General features: G+C 44.0%; 1 protein-coding gene across 1 annotated transcript in view; it reads right to left on the bottom strand.

Moving 5' to 3' along the window:
* Positions 1 to 820: 820 nt before the first annotated feature.
* The window catches only part of SGPP2 (sphingosine-1-phosphate phosphatase 2), a 147176-nt gene continuing 128473 nt past the window's right edge, over positions 821 to 19523 (bottom strand). Inside the window, exon 5 of the mRNA XM_027514575.1 lies at positions 821 to 4257. Coding sequence (XP_027370376.1) covers positions 3706 to 4257 — 552 coding nt within the window. The 3' untranslated portion in view covers positions 821 to 3705. The remainder of the gene's footprint in view (positions 4258 to 19523) is intronic.

Below are 19523 nucleotides of genomic sequence, written 5' to 3'. Positions count from 1 at the left end.
CAAAAAGCAAGGGATGCTGAAGGGGAGAGCATATCATTGCAATGACGTGACTGTAAAGTGGGGTCATGTGCATTTCATTCAGCAGACAGTGCAGTCACCTGTGAAAACCTTTTGCTTGGGCTTCCCTAGTGGTCCAGTGGTTAACAGTCTGCTTGCCAATGCAGGGGACATGGGTTTGATCCCTGGTCTGGGAGGATCCCTCATTCCGAGAGGCAACCAAGCACAGGCATCATGGCTACTGAGCCTGTGCTATGCAACAAGAGAAGCCACAGTGAGAAGTCCGCACACAACTGGAGAGCAGCCCCCACTCTCTGCAAATGGGGAAAGCCCAAATGCAGCAACAAAGACCAGTGCAGCCGTAAAGAAATTTTAAAAGAGAGAGCATTTTGCTTATCTTCAATATATAGTGACATTTATCTCTGAATATGGTAAGAGGATGCTCTTGGGTCTCGAGGAGCTGAAGGAGGGTAATTAGACATGCAGTCATACTACTTCCTTTCTTTTCATCATACCTGTGGCTGCCGTGGTGCTCACCAACATCTGCGTGTGGCTGCATCACGACAGCGCTAGAGAACTGTATCGTCACTGTTTAGTCGCTTTGCAACTCCAAGGACTAGCCCACCAGGCTCCTCTGTCCTTGGGATTCTCCAGGGATCGAACCCACATCTCCTGTGTTGGCAGGCAGATTCTGTACCACTGAAGCACCTGGGAAGCCCCAGAGAACTGTATAGCTGCTGTTTATTTTTGTCACCACTTTTCAACTCAGGTCCCATGAACCCTGAGGATCTAGGGGGGAAAAAATTGCAAGGAAGCAGAACACTGGCTTTTAAAGCATTTAATAAATCATAATCAAACAAAAATGATTTTAAAAAGAATAAATTTACATACAGTACATAAGTAAGATAGCTGAAGGTTTCCAAAATAGAAAACCAGAGCATATGGCCCTGAAACACCACATGCTTTGGTTACACTCGGGAAGCATGAGTCGCCTATTTGGGCAAGAAAATTCTGTTATAGTGTGATCTGCAGGCACCTTGAGGGGTGATTTCAGTCCTTGAGGGTTTTTTGTTCATGGTCTCCTCTGTGGTTTTTTCTCCCGCATCATCTGTTTTGGTGGGGGTCCAGGCAAAACTGGCCTGGAATGATGGCTGTTTAGCATGACACTCACAGGAGGAAATGCCTGGTCCATTGTGCTTGTGGGCTGGGGGCAGGAGGGCAGTCAGGAAGAGCACGTGCTGTTCTGCCTGGAGGGGCTGATAACGCCAGGCACTTTGGTATCACCACGTTCAAATGCAGGGCTGGCCAGACTACATCTTCTACGCTTAGACTGGACACATCAAGATGAGCTGGATATTAAAACTTAATCTCTAAGACTTCTGCTCAACAGAGGCTCTGGATCAAGACAGGGCCTATGCCAGCAGGGGGCAGTCTATCCCCAGAGAGAAAATCCAAAGGTCAGAGATGGAAGGTGTAGTCTTGGGGGGTGGGATGGGGGGTGTTTTGTGTGTGTTTGTGTGAAGGGCTGGGTAAAGTGAATGAGGAGGGCTCTGTGTGTGTGTGTGTGTGTGTGTGTGTGTGTGTGTATAACAGGGTGAAGGGCTGGGTAAGGTGAATGAGGGCTGACCAAGCTGCAGTTTGAAGCAGTTAAAATGGTTTTTCTAAACAGTTTCTGCCTGATTCTAGGCCACAGAGCCGTCGTGCTCAAAAACTAAGCTTGGCCTCACCAATATGTACTTTTTATTCTTTGGTTGATGTAACAAGAGACTTTAAAAAGTGACCAATCTGTGAGTCTTTCTTTACTGCACAATGGCTACCATATTCATCCTCAATCCAAATTGTATAAATACAGCCTTGAATACATCAATGCAGTTGACTGCGGTTCTGTTTTTGGGGCTTAAAACTAAAGAGATGGCAGTAAAATTTTTATACATACACAAATGAATCGTTCACACCCACCGCTATGACAACAATTAGCACCCTTCTCAAAGGATACAAGTGGAAAAAGCTGATCCTTTTGCCCGTTAGCTTCAGAGAAATCAACTAAAATCATTTTGTGTAAATATTACCCAGGGCTATGATCTCAGGTCTGGCAGCCCACGGGGACGGGGGTACAGAGAGTGCCGCGTGCACTGCAGTGTGGGGTGGTCTCGGGTGGGGGTGCCCGTGACCTGGGGCATCCCCCTGCCAGAGTGCCACAGATCTTGGTCAGAGGATGATGTAAAAACACAAACAGCAAGTCATTTTGACCCCTGCCTTCTAACTATGAAAAATGTCAGAAGCATGAAGGCAAACATCAGAGATGATCGCAACCAAAAGGCCAGGGTGCGTCTTTGAAATCAGGACAAACGGGTGTTCAGTTTTCACACTGGATGCGGAGGTAAGAACCTAACTGTCCAGACAGGCAGATTTCCCCTCAAAGTATGTGAGTGGTGAGGACGCAGGAGGTTATAAAGCATTGGCTTCAGCAGCTCAGGAGCTCCACCATAAGACACTTTGTTAACTGCCCATTGACACTCGCTTTTAAGAACACTGTTGACAGCTGTTCAGCTGTTCCTCTTCATTCTTGTTCCTCCTCCTAGAGGAGCCCCTGCAGGAAGGTGTTTGCATAATGATCACCTTCCTAAGTCTAATAAGGACTTGCCTGGGGTCTAAAGGATGCTGGGTTGGGTTGGCTTGTTCCAAAGAGAGGCTGACATTGTTCTGACATTAATTACCCTTAAAATTGCCAAGAGACAAGAGGTGGGGGTGGGAGATGGAAAGGGAGCCCCTGATTCTATTTAGCAGATGAGAAAATGGATTTAGAAAAAGTAATGAAGAAACAGTGGCCAGGACGGAGGTCTAGGGCCCCAAGAAGGATTACATTCACCTGTTCTTCTACTGATCCACTTTAACAGGCCCACGACAGTGCCTTCCCAGTTTGTAAAAAGCAAAAAAAAGATGAAGAAGGGCAGAGGGCTTGTCCCAAGTCACTCTGATGCAGGAGAGAGCCGCATACCCAGAGGAACCCAGATGAAGTGAGTTGGGAGCAGCCAGTTGGGTTCATGGTTCAGAAGAGGATAGAAATAAATGGTATCCAAATCCTGCAAAGTGTACAGGCAAGGAGGAGCAGATCCCCTCCTGTCCAACGCGCACCTGACAGAGACCAGGACACACAGGGAAAGCAGGTTCTTGCCTAGGACCTCAGGGCTTTGCCTCGCCTTTCACGCTTCCCAGGGAGGTTTACAGCACTCTTTCCCTGTGAGCTGGCATGGTCTCATGTGATCATAACGACAGAAAGTCACCCTGTCCAAGGAACATCATCTTTTCTCTCGGAGCAGCACTGAGACTGAGCGATGGGCAGGGTCATAATTGAAAAGAAAACCCGTTGTCCAGCTTTCTGGGTCATGCTCTTCAGAACCCAGGGTGTTTGTGGCCACTCCTAAGCCAGGCTGCAATTCCTGCCAGCTCACGGCTGGCCCAAAGTCCATGTAACAGGGTGGGGGACCCCGAAAGAGGTTAACTGTGGGTTTAGCCTGGCTTCATCCGTGACATGACCCTTACAGGCAAGTGGTTCCTATGAGACAACTTTCCCCACCATAGAGCAGCAACATTTATCTTAGATATTAGCAAAATAGACATGTGACTTAAGGAAATTGTTTTTAAAGAAAAATGTGTCATCAAGACTTCCCCACTCAACTTTTTGATGTCTTGTCCAGTGACTGAGGCTCAGAGTAATCCCAGAAACCTGTGGAGCATTGGCACGAAGGTGATAGCACAGATGCCAACAGACGTGTAGGTAACAAACTTGTAAGGCACTTCGATCTCCAGTCTCCGCCTGGCCTCCTTGTTTCTAGTGACCACCTTGAACCAGGAGTACAACACTTGCAGCGAGAGCTTCTGTACAAGCTGACGGACCAGGAGGATCAGCACAATTCCCACAGTGAATTTGGCCAGACCCAAAACTAACAGGTCGGTGGTGAGCGGTGGGATGTTCTGAATAACAGGGAGAGATTCCATGGGCTCAGACACGAGCTGGAAAAAATGGTTGATCCAGAACCCTATGGTCACCCCAGCTCCAGCAGCCATGATGGTCGTGGTGTCCGCTCTGGTTGGGCTGTAGTAATCAGACACGGGATAGTTGTAGCACAGGAAGAACGGCACCACTAGAACACACACAGGTAAGAGAGGGCTGGCCGAGTCCAGGCGATCGATCAGGGTCCAGGCAGGGTAAGTGAGGACAATGAGGATGGCGGTGATCAGGATGCCGCCCAGCACATCCTGCGGGAAGGAGAGCAAAGAATGGTGAGAGCTCTTCCTGTATTAATTTCAAGTCAAGTAAAACTGATTAGATGTTTAAAACACAATTTTTACATTGCTTTATTTTATAATACTATTTAAGATTTTTTTTTTGTTTTGATGTGGACCATTTTTTTAAAGTCTTTCCTAAATGTGCTACAATATTGTTTCTATTTTATGTTTTGGTTTTTTGACCTAGAGGCATATAGGATCTTACCTCTCTGACCAAGGGATCAAACCCACACCCCTGGCACTGGAAGGTGAAGTCTTAACCACTGAGCCACCAGGGAAGTCCCTTATAATACATATATTTTTTAAAATGTATGGTTGTAAACATTTTAAAAGCAGGAAAAACACAGTCATGCTATTCATCATTGTATTGCTATTCATGGTATGTCTTTCAGTTTTTCCATCTTTTGGAATAAATTTTATGTTTATTTTCTCAATGCATGGCTATAACCACACTTTCTTCAATCTATTTTATTTTTTTTTTCATCCTATACTTTTAAAAAATTTGCTTTTTGGCCATATACTATGTGGTTTGCAGGATCTCAGTTCCCCAACCAGGGACTGAACCCAGGCAACTGCAGTGAAAGCACTGAGTCCTAACCACTGGACCACCAGGGAATTCCCTTCAATCTATTATTTTTTTATTTAATATTATGTCACAGGGCTTCCCTGGTGGTTCAGATGGTAGAGAATCTGCCTGCAGTGCAGGAGACGTGGCTTCGATCCCTGGGTTGGGAAGATCCCCTGGAGAAGTGAATGGCAACTCACTCCAGTGTTCTTGCCTGGAGAATTCTATGGACAGAGGGGCCTGACGGGCTACAGTCCACAGGGGTCGCAAAGGGTTGGACACCCCTGAGCAACTAGCACACCCACACCTTAAGTCACAAGGATGGTCATGATCTTCACAAAGATGGTGTCATCCTTTCTTGGCAGGCAGAGGGTGGAGGAGAAAGTCACCTTCTGCAGGAGCCATGTTAAAAGCAAGAGCATCATCATTACTTACAGAGTGCGTTTATTTGGGGTGGTCTGGGAAGATATTTTGGGAGAAGGCAATGGCACCCCACTCCAGTACTCCTGCCTGGAAAATCCCATGGATGGAGGAGCCTGGTAGGCTGCAGTCCATGGGGTCGCTGAGGGTCAGACATGACTGAGTGATTTCACTTTCACTTTTCACTTTCATGCATTGGAGAAGGAAATGGCAACCCACTCCAGTGTTCTTGCCTGGAGAATCCCAGGGACGGGGGAGCCTGGTGGGCTGCCGTCTATGGGGTCACACAGAGTCGGACACGACTGAAGTGACTTAGCAGCAGCAGGGAAGATATTTTAGATGTGGCGGTATGGACGCTCCATCGTGCCCATCTGGGCACTACCACTGTCTTCAGAGACAGAACTTCAGATAGTGTACATGTCTCACTGGGTGCATGCGCGAAGCTTAATCAATCCTTCTTCAGGACACTTCAGACTGTGGTTTTCCTTCTTTGTTCCCATGTCCCTCTCTCCTCCTTTCCCTATTTTTTCTCTTTCTCCCCTTCCCTCCTTTGCCTCCTTCCTTAAAGGCATGTTTAAAATATTTTTAACTCCTTAATGTCCTCCATTTTCTTCTTCCTTTAGTGTTTTCACAGCAAAATTCATTAGGTGAAGTCTCAACATAACCAATTGATTAATACATTTAAGTCAGAGAATGAGGAGCTTGCTATGGTTTTGTTACAGTTTCATGTGGGTTATTTTGAAATTTTATAATTGAAAAATTGAAACACTTTCCTCAATGCATTGGAAAATCTGGAAAACAACAAAAAGTAAAACATATGCATTGTAGAAAATCTGGGAAGCACCAAAAAGTATAAGGAAAAACAGATCCTTATTTCCACTACCTACTGTCAACTGTGTCTATATTTTGGCATGTTGCCCTCCCACTCTTTTTTCCCCCATAAATATAAAATAGAATTCTAAAGAGTTGGTCTTTTCTCCGCCCCCCCCCCCCCCAATTCTTCATTCATTATTGATCTTGTTTAGTTTCTAATAAAATGACATCTGATTCGGGTAAACAATGAGCGAGAATCAGACCTTAGAAGTAAACACTGAGGCTAGAGCATTTTTCAGATTAGAGGGTACCCATCCATCCTTCCAGTGTCCACATGTGTGAGCTCCTGCTGTATGTCACATTGCTAGAGGATCCAGTCTGAGCTAAACCATCACAATCCACGACTATGGGGAGCTTGCAGTCTAGAGAACAGACAGAGGATTGCCATTGTTGAAGAGGAAAAGTGGTCAGCTTGTGGATTGTGATGGTTTTAGGGCACTGAAGAGTAAAGGGTAAACACAGGCAGAAGTCCCCAGGGTCCTAAAATCCAATCCACTCCATAAAACTTACATCGAGGAAACAACATGAGGCCGTTGACATAGCTCTCTCTGGGTACCAACATGACAAGATTTTATGACTGCAGTGGGGAGAATGAATACAAGAAGGGCAAGAGTATGGAGATTGGGAGGCCACTGGCCTTCTCAGGGGAAGCCTTGTACTCTGCATGTCCTCCATGTGACCCCTGGGCTTCACCTGCTGTTACTTCTGCCATCCTTCTCCTCAATGACCCCTCAGGCTGTGTGGTCTCCATGATCACGGTCCCCATGACCGTCCCCTGTGCTGTGGTTATGCATGGGTGTTGTCTTATTTGGGCAGGCGGCGGGGAGAAGCAGTCCTTCATTTAAACTTCTTGGTTACCAAAACTTGAGGCAAACTCGAATTGAATTTTTCTCCACCTGTTGCCTCGACTTCTTCGCCTTGAAATACAACTGCTGACTAAACTAAACTTTGTTGATACACAATTCTCAAAGCCCACTTACTAGACATTTGCTGGCTGTTTCCTCAGCATCTGTCTTTGACCCAGCAGCCTCATACCTCTCACTGGGGATCCATGAAGTTCTGGAAAATACGGGAGTTGGAGCACCGTGACCCCGTAGAACAATCAGGGTGCTGTACTCCTGGTTATCCTGATTGGTCCAGGGATGGTCATGTGACCTGCGCCAGTCCAATCAGACAAAGCTGGGGGGTTTTGCTTGGGATTCTGGGAAAGAGATGTTCTTTGTTTTTCTGAACACTGGGCCCTGTGGGTTTACACCCTTTACTTAGTAGACCTTCAATATTCAGCTTTTGTTAATGTTACCCTGCACCATCATGGCTTTCCTCTGACCTCCAAGAGGTCTCTTGCTTAGTTTCCTCCTTCAGATCCTAAACAGGGTGTTTCCACAGATTCTGTCTTCAGGCTGTCTTTTTTCCCCTCCATTTAGAGCTTGTATAGATCCATGGCCCCATCTCTCCATTCTCTACCAGAGTAACTCTAAAATCTTTTGTTTTCAGACATTTTTCTCTCAAACTTTGGTCCTACCTTTTATTTATTTATTTTTTTTGGTCCTACCTTTTAAAACTAACAGCTATTTTCATTCAGATGCCTGTCAACTCCCCTAACCAACTTGTCTAAAAGTCATCAACACCCCAAACGAAAAATAAGTCAAGGAAATGAACACTTTATAGAAAAGGAACTATGAATGCCTTATAAACATACGAAAATATACCTAAACTTACTCACAATAAGTGGAAATCAAACTAAGCTGAGGAGAAATTAAAATTTACATTCACACAAAAACCAGTATGCAAATGTTTACAGCCGTTCTATTAATAATGTCCCCAAACTGGGAACAACCTCCATGTCACTCAAGGGGTAAACAAACTGTGCTGTGTTCATACAATGGACTATTTCTTGGCAATAAAAAGCAACAAAATACTAATGCAGGCAACAGCTTGGATGAAATCTCCAGGAAATCACGCTGAATGGAAAAAGCAGTCTCCAAGGGTAACATACTGTATGCTTCTATTTTTATGACATTCTCTGAAGGACAGAACTACAGGACTGGGGAACAGATCCATGGTTGCCAGGGTCGGGGGAGGGAGGGTGCAGCTGCAAAGGGAGAGCATGGGGGACTCTGGGGTGACAGAGCTGTCCCGTGTTATGGTGGCAGTTACTCAAATCGATCCTGGTATTCAAATCCAGAGAGCTGGGACTTCCTGGTCATCCCGTGGCTAAGACTCCGTGCTCCCATTGCGGGGGGAGCCTGGTCAGGGAGCTAGATCCTACATGCCACAACAAAGACCAGGCGTAGCCAAACAAATAAATATTTTTTAAAATACCCAGAGAACTATACACCCAAGGCAAAATCAACTTTACTGTTCGTTTAACACATGAAATTAAAAATGACATTTTAGACAAAAATAAGAAAGCTGGTGGGCGCTTTTGTTTTTACTCATTAACAGCGTTGCGTGTGCCATGTGTGAAGCAGTGCTCTGGCCATCCAGAGGTTCCCAACCCAGCTCTCTCCCCTCCCCCCCAAACTGCTGATAAGGTACCCCTCACCTGTCAGCATTAACAAAAATCTACAAGTCTGACAGCATTCTGTTGATGAAACAGCAAGTGGGGGTAAAGGGACTCCTGTCTCTTAACTGTATGAATGCCAAGTGGCGCAACACTTATGAGGAGGAACCTAGTGATGTGTGACTTGACCGTGGAGATACACACCTGCCTGTGTCTGTAATGAGCTCTTTACAAATTGTCCATCGTAGCATCATCTGTGACAGCAAAAGCCTGGGAAAATGCCAAGTTCTACCTGTAGGGAGCAGTTGAATATAACCCTACAAACAAATACTCTGCAGCTGTAGAAAGAATGAGGAAGCTCTCATATGGAATTGTAAAAAGCATGGTATAGAATGGTGTGTAGAGCACGCTACCATTTTCCATTTTTAAAAAGCTGGAAGATTATACGGTACATTTTTACTTTAAACACAAATAGGTTCACTTGAAGGGCAGGGGATGCAGGTGGGAAGACATTTCACAGGATACTCCTGTGTACCTTTTGAATTATATAAATGTACTGCCTCTGGGTTTCCTAGATGGTGCTAGCAGTAAAGAACCCGCCTGCCCATACAGGAGACATGAGAGATGCGGGTTTGATCTCTGGGTGGGGAAGACCCCTGGAGGAGGGTATGGCAACCCACTCCAGTATTCTTGCCTGGAAAATCCCATGGACAGAGGAGCCTGGTGGACTGCAGACCATAGGGTCAGAAAGAGTCAGATACAACTGAAGCAACTTAGCGCAGACTGCCTCTGTTAAAAAAATTAAGTGAAATAATTTTTGTCTCTTTTCTTCCAAACACAATTTGCCTTTCAATCCCCATGTGAAGTGGGGATCTCAGGTGATCTCATGGTATCTTCCACAGGGGACTGGTCAGATACGGTGATGGAGGGGAGGGTGCAGCTGGCCTGCCAAAGTATCACCTGCTGGGAACAGAGGGTGCCTCGTGTTTTAGAGGAACATACATTTTGAGGGGAGGAGGAGGGCCAGGCACAATGAACTCAATACCCCAACACAAGCCTCTACTCTCTCCATGGGGATAGGAGGTTCTGCCTCTCAGGGTGTGTCCTGGCAGCCCCAATGAACTGATGTCTGAGCCCTGAAGAAGTTAGAGAGGATGAAAGAGCATTTTGCCTCCATCTACAAAACACAGAGCTAAAGAAGGCTGCTTGGAGATCCTTCTGGCAGAGGGCTATCCAAAGAGAAGAATCCAGTCTTCCTCGTCCCTCCAGGCCACAGTGCCCCATGTGGGTACTTTACGATACCACCTGGCAGGACAAAAGTGGAGCATCCAGATCATCCACTGTATCTGCTTGGCCTGGTGAGGCGGCCAAAGAGATGCTGGTGACACGCAAATCAGCAGGGAAGGATGCTGATGGGGCAGGGACCACAGAACTCACAGCGACCACGGCATCTCCCAGACTGGCTGATGGGACAGTATCAGAAAGCTACTGGGCCTGGAGGGCAGTAAGCAAGTTCAAGGTGCTCATGGGTCACAGCCTGGGCAGAGAGCAAGGGACCCAGCAGAGCAGTCTTCACATCATGACATCCATCCAGCAGGACAACGTGGCGCTCGGGATTCAGATGGGTTCATGAGCACACGTGAGACGCCCTCAGGAAAGTCCAGGCATTTTTTTTTCATGAGCATTTCTGTTAGCGGTGGGGGTTAAACACAACTTTGCAGAGGGGTAGAGGTTCAGACTGACCCTGGAGGTGTTCAGGGAAATTCACTTATTATACATATTTCTGTTGGTGCCACCTCCATGAGTCCTAATGACTGCTCCTCTCTATCACTATCTCTGGCCACCAGTCACTTCCACAGACTTCCCTCCTCCGTGATTCACAAACTCCTGCACCTGCTGTCACTGCTGAGTTTCCCTGCCTGCTGGCCATTCACCTGCCCACAGCATTCACTGACTGCCTTCCTGGTTGCCGTTTCAATGCAAATGTTCACCAGTTTTAGTGTTAGTGTGCACTGGAAAAGTGAAAGTGAAAGTCACTCAGTTGTGTCCAACTTTTTGTGACCCCAGGGACTATACAGTCCATGAAATTCTCCAGGCCAGAGTACTGGAGTGGGTAGCCATTCCCTTCTCCAGGGGATCTTCCCAACCCAGGGATCGAACCCAGGTCTCCCACACTGCAGACGGATTCTTTACCAGCTGAGCCACAAGGGAAGCCCTGGAATTTAGTGTGCACTGGAATCACTAAATCAAAATTTCAGATAATTTTTAAGATGCAGATTTCAGAGGCCTGCCTTCTGATTCTGACTTGCAGCATGGCCCAGGAGTCTGCATTTTTACATCCCAACATAATGCTCATGTAGTGAGTCAAAACAGAAACAACTCTGAGAAATACCAGCCTCTCAATTGAGAGTCTGAGTCCTGCATGATATGGGTTTAATTAACCTATCATATCAGAGTTTTCTCTCATTCCTTTTCCGCTTGAACTTTCCACACCAGTCAGATAGGTCTACTTGCTTTTCCCAAAATGCCTGGCACAATTTTATCAGAATTTTGCATCCCTTTCATGTACATTTTTAGCCATCTTTATCTCTCAAGATATTATCAGCTAATCTAAGGCTCAGCTCAAAAGCTACTTCCTTTGCAGAATATCTTCCTCTGCCTCCACAGTTGGAAATAGCCTGTCCCTGAACTGAATGTAAAGGCATTTGCTTAACAGCACTCAAAAAGCCCCTCTCTTTAATTGCCTTTGCTGTAGTTCTCCATTCACATGCCTTTCTCCTGAGTTGATTGTAACACTGATTGGCAAGGAGGAAGTTCTCCTGCAACTTGACCTTATTCCTCAAAGCCCCCAGCACAGTGCCTAACATGTCACAGATATTCAGCTACAGAGATCTGGAGAATGTAATGCCTTTCTCTCAACGGACTATCCATACTACTTAAAACCCACTGTTAGGGTTAGGAATTCCCTTGGTGGTTCAGTGGCTGAGAATCCACCTGCCATTGCAGGGGACGTGGGTTTGATCCCTGGTCTGGGAAGATTCCACATGCTGCAGGACAACTAAGCTCATATGCCACAAGGACTGAAGCCCAAGCCCTAGGGCTCTGCAACAAGAGAAGTGACCACGATGAAAAGCCCAGGCATCCCAACTAGAGAGTAGCCCCACTCGTCACAACTAGAGAATGCCTACATGCGTCAATGAAGACCCATCGCCAAAGACAAATAATGCGGGGAGCTGCCCGTGAGAACAGGGTCCTTTGTCCGAAGGACACAGCTCTGGGAGCTGCCTCAGTCCTTGAGGGTTTGCTTGCAAACATAGCTCTCTGTCCCACCACCCCAGAGATTAGGCGCTTATTTACTGCAGACACCTGGAGTTCTGTGCAAACTTCTCACGCACAGAGAAATGTTATCTGGTATAAGAAATAATAACAGGGTGCCATTCCTGTGCTCTCAAGATTTCTTGTGACTGTTGTAATGTGTATAGGTCAACCAAGAAAAAATGTCAACTGTCTTGTCTTTCTCATGCTCTTCTGTATAAATATAAGATGCTGAATAAAGTTGGTGTCAGACTGCGTCCCTTCGTGGAGACGTGTCTGAACCTCTCGACCCCATCTTTGTTGTAGTCTCTTGCTGTAGTTTCCTTTCTCAGCCCCGCCGTGCACGTTCTCGGGACCTGATCGACTTTGCCGGCTGGCACCGGCAAAATAACACATAATTTTTTAAAAAACACACTGTTATATAATGGGCTTCTCTGGTGGCTCAGATGGTAAAGAATCTGCCCCCAGTGCGGGGGACCTGGGTTTGATCCCTAGGTTGGGCAGATCTCCTGGAGAAGGAAATGGCTACCCACTCCAGTACTCTTGCCTGGAGAATCCCATGGACAGAGGATCTGGCAGGCTATAGTCCATGGGGTCACAATGAGTCGGGCATGACTAACACTTTCACTGTTTTAATACATAGAAGACAATTTTCCTTCCTTCCCTCCTTTCCTTTGTACCTGCAGTTACCAAATTCCTGGACATCTGGTTGGAATATTTTTCATCAACCAATTCTGTTCTTCAGTATATCAGGAAATGAGACTATTTGTGGTCCACAGCCCTAGCATTTGAGGTGAAAGTAATTTTGGTCAACATGCCTGCTGCTGTGGAGCTTCCTTCCTTCTATCCACATATTTGGGTTTTGGGCCATAAAAGGTGGTGCTGTATAAAGGCAATTTATATATTTTTGTAAGAAAAATACTTGAACCAGTTCTAATGAACTTTCTACGTTCATATGGGGTCTCTACATTTCTGATAATAAACTTCTTCTAAACAGCTTCTGCTGGATCATCAAAAAAGCAAGAGAGTTCCAGAAAAACATCTATTTCTGCTTTATTGACTATGCCAAAGCCTTTGACTGTGTGGATCACAACAAACTGTGGAAAATTCTTAAAGAGATGGGAATACAAGACCACCTGACCTGTCTCTTGAGAAACCTATATGCAGGTCAGGAAGCAACAGTTAGAACAGGACATGGAACAACAGACTGGTTCCAAATAGGAAAAGGAGTATGTCAAGGCTGTATATTGTCACCCTGCTTATTTAACTTCTATGCAGAGTACATCATGAGAAACGCTGGGCTGGAAGAAGCACAAGCTGGAATCAAGATTGCCAGGAGAAATATCAATAACCTCAGATATGCAGATGACACCACCCTTATGGCAGAAAGTGAAGAGGAACTAAAAATCCTCTTGATGAAAGTGAAAGAGGAGAGTGAAAAAGTTGGCTTAAAGCTCAACATTCAGAAAACGAAGATCATGGCATCTGGTCCCATCACTTCATGGGAAATGGATGGGGAAACAGTGGAAACAGTGTCAAATTTTATTTTTCTGGGCTCCAAAATCACTGCACATAGTGACTGCAGCCATGAAATGAAAAGACGCTTACTCCTTGGAAGGAAAGTTATGACCAACCTAGATAGCATATTGAAAAGCAGAGACATCACTTTGCCAACAAAGGTCCGTCTAGTCAAGGCTATGGTATTTCCAGTAGTCATGTATGGATGTGAGAGTTTGCCTATAAAGAAAGCTGAGCGCCGAAGAATTGAAACTTTTGAACTGTGGTGTTGGAGAAGACTCATGAGAGTCCCTTGGACTGCAAGGAGATCCAACCAGTCCATCCTAAAGGAGATCAGTCCTGGGTGTTCATTGGAAGGACTGATGCTGAAGCTGAAACTCCAATACTTTGGCCACCTCATGCAAAGAGTTGACTCATTGGGAAAGACCCTGATGCTGGGAGGGATTGGGGGCAGCAGGAGAAGGGGACGACAGAGGATGAGATGGCTGGATGGCATCACCGACTCGATGGATGTGAGTTTGAACTGAACTGAACTGAAACAGCTTCTAAGAAATAATGCTTGAAAATTCAAGGACAACTTTGTATACTAATTTTTTCAAGCTACTAAATTTATAGAAACAAAAAACTCACAAAATCTTCATCTGAGGATAGTATCTGATGTTTTGATTTTGGCAGATTCTCAATGAGGAGGTGATCTTTATTGTGTTTGGCACAGTATGTGGGGCCAGAGGGACAAGCAGTCACTGTTCTCTGGGATGGCAAAGGTGAGCGGTGAGGCTTAGGACAGGGTGTTCCTGTTCAGTTGCTAAGTCATGTCCTACTCTTTGTGAGCCCATGAACCACAGCACACCAAGCTCCTTTGTCCTTCACTATCTCCCGGAGTTTGCCCAAACTCATGCCCGTTGAGTCAGCAGTGCTATCTAACCATATAGCATCCTCTGCAGCCCTCTTTTCCTTTTGCCTTCAGTCTTTCCCAGCATCACGGTCTTTTCCAATGAGTCAGTGAACACAGAAGTGGGAACCACTGGACAGCACTGGGATAATGCTGTCCAGAAAAATGTGGGTTTGGGGGTGAGGGAAGAGAAAAAAGTGTGTGTGGTTTATAAGGAGATAGGAACTCTATGGAAGATGGGAAAAAATAATGATGCAACAAAGCCTCATGAAGCAAAGACATGAGGGCAGAAATGGCTGAATGAATGTGTTTTACTTTGTAGAAAACACATTTAAAACTCACTTTCAAGAAGAATGCAATTAGACTACAAAGAGTACAAAATACACAAAATATTCACCACTTAGACCCAGTGATGGCACTCCTAGGAATTTATCCTAAGAAAATGATCCAAGAAAAAGCTGCTCACAAAGGCTCTTGATAGGAATGCTTCTTGTTATTTCAATCTATACTGATGAAGTCCAAAAAGTTAACAGTGCTCCACCATAGAACAATCAGAAAACACAAATAAGCAAAAAGATGATAAAGAATGGAGCATATGTCGTAATAAGAAAGAATCTGGAAAGACATAAATCAAGCATGGTATAATGTTGTTTACACCAAAAAGGAGATAAAATTGCAGACTGCTTTCTTATTTAATAACATAGCAGGAATATTTCCATTTGAAAAGATACATTTCTGCACCCTCTGCCTTTTTTAAAAAATAGTTTCAAAGTATCTGTAAGTGAGAATATCAAGCAGAATACAAACTCTCTACATAAAGGATGATCCTAATTTTAGATAAATCTGCATTTTCATGGAAGGATAAAATATCAGGAAACAGAGGGATATCACAGATGATCATTACCTTCTCCAGGCTTTGCAAATATTTTCTAAGTCTTCTAGTCAACACCTTTATTATGATAAAAATATAATCAATGCAAAAAGTCAGGATGTTAAAATCAGACTTTCAAAATAGACAAAAATGAAAATAATTAACTGATGCTTATAAATTTTTACATCATCCAAAATAATGAAATGCCCCCAAGAATCTATATGATAATCAAGATACCATCCTTCCATGATGTAGGTAACATTTAAAATAAAGGCATAAAAAAATAAAGGCATATAAATTGTGTGGCCAGTGTTATCCTAAAGATCACATTGAAATTTAATAAATCTGTAATTCAATTTACCATCAAGGCTCAAATGAAGCCTTTTAAATTATTTGGGGAAAAAATAAATGATTACATGAACCTAGCATTTTTAAAGTTAAAGTGCAGGAAGATCTACCTTAATGCCTTTGATTTTTGTACCTATTCTCATTTTCAGTTATAAAAGTTAATATACAGATAAAAGCTTGGGCTTTATTGTACCTCATTACAGAAAACAATAATAAAGACAGGCAATCTAAAATGTTTAGGAAAGAATCCTAACGGAGCTGTCCCATGCATCAGGACACATTTTAGTGAATGCTCACACAAACACATAAAACAGTGTTTTTATTCTGAGCCAAACAGAAACACTCTTCCTTTTGGTAAACATCTCTAGGTATTTCAACGGGCAGGCCTTGTGAAGTCTCCGCAGTTGTGAATTCTAACCCTACATCACATTCCCATATGCGGTTTACTGGGGCACATTTATATTCTACCCCAAATATCTTCACTGAAGAATGCTCTTGAACAGACCAACACAACACAAGGTTAGCTCACCAGAAAGAAGGGGAGAACAAACCCATTCATTCAATTGTTAGGAAAGAATGCATTCAGATCTTGGAACTATTTATGCTGAGAACTCTATGATTCTGGCATCTTCCCCTCTGCCAGGTCCCCTGCTGAGAATGTGAAGGGCCCTCTCTGCCCTTGGCTGCCTTTGGAGAGCAAGCTGAAGTCAGGAGCAGCGTAAAAAGCCAAGACCCTCTTCTTTGTAGATGTAGTGAATGCTCTGAATGCAAGCAGACCCTGACATTAAAACAAACTTAACAAAACCCGCACACCCTACAATTATTTTAGAAAATAATTTTTAGTTATAGATCAATGTTTCCTAGTTAATATACTCAGAATACTTATCTTCTTCCATGCTAGCTCACAATTAATTCAATTTCTGAGAATAATGCAGATGAGATTCAATGGAAGCCAAACGGCAAGAGGGAGGAAGCACTCTTCATGAATATGAATATAAATGATTACAGAGAGAAACCTACATGTTATGTAATTAGCATATGTATAGGGGAGAAGGAGTGAGTGCTTAATTTCAAAAATATTAATTTCCTACTGAAACACACCAGCGTCCACAGAGAACCAAAAGCAGGGAGCAGATTTACCTTGCCATGTGGTGTGAGTGTGAACAGTAGAACCTCCTGATATTCACATTTCTTTGAGTGGGCACTCTTGTCATGACTGTTCTCTGAGCCACCTCAGATATCTAAGCACAAGTTGAGTACTCAGGATCACTAGGTATGGAAATCTACAGTTATTCTGAAAACCTACTGGTGTTCAGGACTAACTATAGGATGTAGAAAAAAGTATGCCAACTTTCACCTTCTGCTGTTTTAGAATAAATGCCCACTTGGAAAGTGAACATATGCAATCCTTCATTAGAAATGATGTTGACATTTTTAACAGAAAATGGTTTGTAAGAGAAATTATATAAAATTTGGATGTAAGGTAAGGCAGAAAACCTCATTTCAATGTCTTCTAGGGGCACAGACCACTCAAAGATAATAGAAGGAATAATACTTTGTTCACTCCACTCTTTAATATTGATTAAAATTCTCAGAGTTTGTGAAAGAACAGGCTAAGTGATAGATTTGGCGGGGGTGGTTAGAGACACAAATAATTGCTGTTAACCTCAAAGGTAACAGTTTGTTGCCCTGTAGAATAGTAACCAGTTTTTGTATATAACCCAGCAATCATAAAGTAATATTTATCAAGCTGTCTGTAAATATTTAGTCCCTCTTTATATTTGACTGGTTCCTTTATTAATTAATCAGTTGAATAAAATCTTTGACACATTCATTTTATATTTGGACAAGCATTATGATTTTACCACTTAAAAATTATATTCTAACAAGTAGATAATAATTGTTTATTCATATGACTAATTGTCTTGAATGATTGAATATGCATAATCCATGTAACAATGTAGCATTTTTTATCTTGTTTTCCTGTGTATACTCTCTTTAAAGGGCACTGGTGTGCTCAAAAAGTAAATAAGGCAGGTGTTAACATTTCTTGACATGGTAATATAATAAGACATTATTGCATTCTTTTTATAATATCAACTAGAAAGGATTCAGGTAGACTATATATTTCTAAACTCCAAATACAGTATGATTTAGGAAATAATCACATCCTTGTCTCGGTTTCACAGAATCTATCAAGTCCAAACATGACTTGTTTCAAGATCTTCATGAAACAAAGCTTCCCCACCTGCACTTCACATTAATATGAACAGCTCTAACTGTAACGAATCACAGGGCTTGGCAGGTCAACAGGATTATGACATCAGATCAAACAAGCTTCCCAGGCAGGTTATAACACTGTCTTTGACAACTGCTAAGCAGCTTGCAAGAATGACAAGTATAGGGAAGGGCAATCTGCTAGAAGACACAAAAGACACTGTCAAACATTTAAGCGACTTTCCTCAGATCTGGGTGGGCAGAGGGGCCTCTGAGCAACAAGCAAACAGACGAAACTCATGTTCAGATGTAATATGATTGTTGAACAGGCCCACGCAAGTTGAAATGTAATTGCCATTGTCACCATACAGGCTAGAACGCTGTGTAAGAACTGCTTCAGGGTTTTCCTAACTCCATCTTGCATTGGAGCCCACTGGGAACGTGTTAAAATGCATCTAATCCAGCAGGTCCAGGTGGGGCCACAGGGTCTGCATTTCTAAGAAGGTCCCAGAAGACGCTGGGGCTCGCGCCTAGGGGACCACACTGGGAATGGCGAAGACTATCTCACCTTGCTAAATTCTAGAGGCCAACACGGACTCCTCAAGCCGAACGTGGTATAGTCGGAGCTCCCTGAGTGCTTTCTTGAAGTACACATTAAAAAAAATAAAAAACCTTCTGAATTATATGAGTACTGTATAATATATTCATACAGTACTTCAGTGAGTACCATAAAAAAGTGATAGTACAGGACATTCCTGGTGGTCCAGTGGTTAAGAATCCGCTTTCCAATGCAAGGGACATGGGTTCGATTCTTAGTTGGAGAAATACGATCCCACGTGTCACACAACTGGAGAGCCCACATGCTGCAGCTACAGGGCCAGTGCTGTAGCGCTCACACGCCACAACCAAAGATCCTGCGTGCCACAACTAAGACCCTAGAAACCAAACAAATATATAAATAAAATATTTGTAAAAGGTGATAGTAAATTTTGAAGGCCTTCGAGTGATGTGCCAGTGAAGAAACATTTGAGTATAAAGTGGTCCCACAGAAAGATCTTAAAAGTCTTCGTAGACTTGGTGACGTGAGTGCTCACATTAGAGGAAAATTAACTGCCCCAGTCCTTTGTCACTCACCCTGGGGAATGTTGGCTCAAATCGTTGAGTCCTGGCTCCTTGTGTAGAAACAGAACTTCCTGGGGGAATCCTTTGCAGCTTGTGTATCACCAGAGGAACTGGAGATTACTGGAGAATTTTAAAATGGCAGTCCTGCTCTGCAGACTGTTCTAGGTGTGCCCGATGTGGCCACACGATGTTTATGATGAGGCCGAGGGTGTGCGTGCTAAGTCATTTCAGTCGTGTCCAACTCTTTGAGGCCCTCCGGACTGTAGTCCACCAGTCTCCTCTGTCCATGGGGATTCTCCAGGCAAGAATACTGGAGTGGGTTGCCATGCCCTCCTCCAGGGGATCTTCCTGACCCAAGGATCGAACCCACAACTCCTATGCCTTCTGCACTGGCAGGCGGGTTTTTACCACTAGCATCACCTGGGAAGCTCTTATGAGCAAGCTGGACAATCTCAATTACAGGGATGGTCAATTCCAAGTCATTGTGAGTGAAGTGAAGATGGTAACACCATGTAATTATTAAAGTGGAGAAATGAGACCCAAGACACAGTGAGGCACAGGATTGCAGTACACGCATGACCCTTTGTTTTCA

This window comes from Bos indicus x Bos taurus, chromosome 2 (assembly GCF_003369695.1).
Source record: "Bos indicus x Bos taurus breed Angus x Brahman F1 hybrid chromosome 2, Bos_hybrid_MaternalHap_v2.0, whole genome shotgun sequence".
In the NCBI taxonomy this organism is placed as follows: Eukaryota; Metazoa; Chordata; class Mammalia; order Artiodactyla; family Bovidae; genus Bos; species Bos indicus x Bos taurus.
The sequence above is the reverse complement of the archived record's forward strand: the minus strand, read 5'-3'. Positions and strand labels throughout refer to the sequence as shown.